At 49.3% G+C, this 3,443-nt stretch overlaps 1 protein-coding gene across 1 annotated transcript; it reads left to right on the top strand.

The window, feature by feature from the left end:
* The first annotated feature begins 611 nt into the window (after positions 1-611).
* LOC136972724 (uncharacterized) lies at positions 612-3,112 on the top strand. Its single transcript, XM_067267332.1, has 3 exons — positions 612-813; positions 889-959; positions 1,794-3,112. The coding sequence occupies exons 1-3, from the start codon at positions 786-788 to the stop codon at positions 2,775-2,777; spliced, it is 1,083 nt and encodes a 360-aa protein (XP_067123433.1). The 5' UTR covers positions 612-785; the 3' UTR covers positions 2,778-3,112.
* The last annotated feature ends 331 nt before the right edge of the window (positions 3,113-3,443 follow it).

Raw genomic sequence — 3,443 nt, 5'->3', positions numbered from 1 at the left:
AAGAATATAACGAGCGTATTGAACAAAGACGAGAGATATGTAGATCACCCGCCCGCCAAATACGTATCATTGGTTTTTGTGTTGCGACGGATAATAGGTTAATACTATCTTATGGCACCATTTCGGTCGACACCGCTAGCGCATTTTCCTCCATGTGATAGAAAGATCTCTTTTTCGACTTCGACAGTGAATTTTCCGCTATTTTGTTATGACTTTACACGCTTTCTTCTATTGGAGAGCCGTAGTAAGAACGCTATCCACATTATTTGTTTTAATATCGTAATACTAAAAGAAATTATCACATGATTTTTGTGCGCATTACATTAAGAAAGCGATTTCGAAAGTTCGCGTAAATTTATAAAAAACGATAGTTAATTAATTACCGGAGCTATATTATAATGTCGTACGATAATCCACGTTTCTTCTAGGATTCAGAGAAAGATTACACAGGTCGACAGAGAAATGGAGAGAGGAGAGTGGTGGGAAGATCCCACCTGGGAGGCGGCTTCTTGACCGGAAACCCAAAAGGAAGAAGGCGGATCCGTTCCCAGACTCCGCCTTTTTTTCCGATCCTCGGCTCCTGGTCATACCGAACGGCGACGTCCTTCTTCTCCCCCTTTCCGCCCGCTCGGCCGTCGGGCGAAGGTCCCGACATCCGCGTTCCACTTGTAATCGGGGCGAGTCTGACCTACATTCGCACTTTATAAAGTTAGTCGGTGTCCGACCGGTCTTTCGACTTTCTCTTTCCGTCGCTCTCCTCAGTCAGGACACTCGGAAGATTGCGGATGAAGACTCTTCTCATCCTCGTGGCAGGTAAGACTACTTTCCTCCTCTTACTCCCGTTATTTATAGGAGCGCGGACATAAGAAGTTCGTTTCTTACTTTCAGGTATTATCCTGCCGTCTTTACGTGAATGTCTGTCGCCCGCGGATTCCTTCGTTCCCGTCTCGTCCGATCAGGTAACCTCTTTTTTTATTTATCTAACATTTTAAACTCCCGGTCGAAAGATGGCGATCGATAAGTTCGTGTTCGCCCCACAAATTTCAAGTAAAGAAAACTGCGGCGCTTTATGTGTTGTTTTGTATCGAGACGAAATTTCCGTTATTTTAAAAGTTAATTTTTTCTTAACGAATGTCGATCTCCCCGTCTTTCGACTTCCGCCCGAACCGCGGCCGCGTCCGGCATTCGGGCGCTTTACCGGCCAATTGGCCGCGCCAGACGTCGAAAGAGGGCGCGGTCGGTTTCAGGCGGGCGTTTTCTTTTTATTCGGATTTTCAAAAGAATTTACGAAAGTCAGAATAATTTGGCCGGGAGGAGAGTCGCTCCGGTTTACTTTGGTGCTGCCGGGTGGTGAAATCGCGAGTCGAATGTCGGACGAGGTCGATTGTCGTTTTCTCTGGAGGAAAAAAGTAACTCGCGGTTTTCTTTCTAAGAAATTGGACCTTAATCGTAGGGTTTCCTTCTCCTCGAATTGGTGAACCTCGTTTCTCCGTTGGCACAACGAAAACGGAAAGCGAGAGCTACCATCAATTTAGTCGTTACGCCAAGACGCTCGGACTACTTTACGTCATGGTTAAGTTACGCTGAGTCTTCTTCCTTCCAAAAAGTGCTTTCATTTTGGACTTTCCACCTGCGATGCCATTCATTAATTACCTCTCGCGGAGTGGTCCATATCCATAACAAATGATTTCCGGTTGTGTCGGTCTCATTTCATTCTCACTGCAAGACTGGGTCTAGGTTTCGCTTACGTAACTCGTAGTTTCCGTTCTCTTAACCGACGTTTTCTGTTTCAGGTCAGGGTCCGTCGCCAGGCACCGTCCGTCAACGTGCACAAAATACCTAAGACCAGTTTCACCTGTAACGGGAAAAAGAGCGGCGAGTACTATGCTGACCCCGAAACTCGCTGCCAGGTATACCACGTTTGCGTGCCGGGATTCAACGGAAAGTTCAGCTCCATGAGTTTCGTTTGTCCAAACGGCACCGTCTTTAACCAGGCCAATCGCGTCTGCAGCCCCTTCGATCGGGTGGACTGCGCTTTGGCAGAGAGGTTCTACGAGAGTCTGCACGGAGATCCCAACCAGCATCGCAAGGACTACGATGGGCCCACCGGTCCTCCGACTCCTTCCCACCCCCGACACTCTCGTCCTCATTCCGGTACCGGACATTCCGCCAGACCGCATCCTCCTCCTCCTCCTCCTCCTCCTCCTCCACCTACCGCCCCTCGTTCCAGACAGAGCGGTCGTCCCACCCCGCGGTCCAGGCAATCGCGGCCCGCCGCCGCTCCCGCCACCCCCGCTCCCGTCAGAACTTCCAGACCTAACGTTGCCCGAGTTCCTCCGCCCGATGTCCCCCGCGGCGGATTCACCTCCACTTCCACCTCTTCCTACGAATACGATTACGAATACGAATACGAAGACGAACCGGAAAACAACAGAAACAAGAGAGAGGCAGAGACGTTCCCGACCCTTCCCCGCCGTTTCTTCCCGGCATCTCCGGTTTCTTCCGACTTTGCCTGCGACGATAAGATTGCAGGAGGGACCTACGCCGATCCGGGAACAGAATGTCGGACTTTCCATCTGTGCGTGCCGGTGGACAAAGGAAAACTACGGGATTATCTATTCTCTTGCGGCCAAGGAAGCGCCTTTGATCAGCGATCTGGCGAATGTCGTCCGCCCGACTCATTCGACTGCTCGCGCTCCCCCTCCTTCTACAAAATAGACAAGACGGCTGCTTTCTCGGCCGGAAAAAAAGTGGGTCGACCCCGAAATAAAACTTAGACACCAACTTCGACTTCGCGCGCGACGCGTCGCAAACGGAAAGCGCCGACGCCTCCCACTCCGCCGCTGTATCAACCTCGGGGTCGACTTGCAAAATCTTTCTCCTTTCGTCATTCGGTTATTTAAAATATTTTCCAATCCGCGAAAGGAGCCGTCCGTCCTTTCTCTCGGTTAAACGGTCGAGCACTCGAACGGCGTTGTTATGCGCCCCGACCTGGTGGGACCGCCGGCGGAGGCTATTTTTAACCGTTCGACCTCTCTGGCCGTTTACCTTGAACACGTTGCCGCGCGAGAAATGTAAATACCTCAAGCAATAAATTCCGTTTTACCTCTTATTTTTGTCGTTTTCTTTTTCATTTTTTCAGCAAATTTTATCTTTCTTCTAGAGTTTTTTGTTTTCTTGATGTTTAGAGTAAAAAGACCCGCGATGAATATGAAAAGGATGATCTAATTTAATCCTTCATTGTGTAGCGATTTTTTCCGTCACCTCCGACGTTTTCCGCCGGAGGTGACGTATTAAAGCTAGAAGATACGACTACGTATGACTGATGGTACGAATCTTTCCCGAAATTAGAGAAAAATGGAAGATTTTGCTTTCGGATTTAATGACATCGGAGGAAAGGAGGCAGATGGCGAAATAACGAGAAAAACTACGATCCTTTGGCC

This window comes from Centruroides vittatus, unplaced genomic scaffold, assembly GCF_030686945.1.
Source record: "Centruroides vittatus isolate TY-2023 unplaced genomic scaffold, ASM3068694v2 contig_301, whole genome shotgun sequence".
Taxonomy (NCBI): Eukaryota; Metazoa; Arthropoda; class Arachnida; order Scorpiones; family Buthidae; genus Centruroides; species Centruroides vittatus.
Note: the sequence above shows the minus strand (reverse complement) of the source record. Positions and strands in the feature narration are given on the sequence as shown.

Excerpts from the sequence above, each read along its gene's own strand:
- LOC136972724 (XM_067267332.1), top strand. The coding sequence starts at position 786 with ATGAAGACTCTTCTCATCCTCGTGGCAG. Across the intron at positions 814-888 it reads TCTTCTCATCCTCGTGGCAG|GTATTATCCTGCCGTCTTTA; the intron begins GTAAGACTACTT and ends TCTTACTTTCAG. Across the intron at positions 960-1,793 it reads TTCCCGTCTCGTCCGATCAG|GTCAGGGTCCGTCGCCAGGC; the intron begins GTAACCTCTTTT and ends TTTCTGTTTCAG.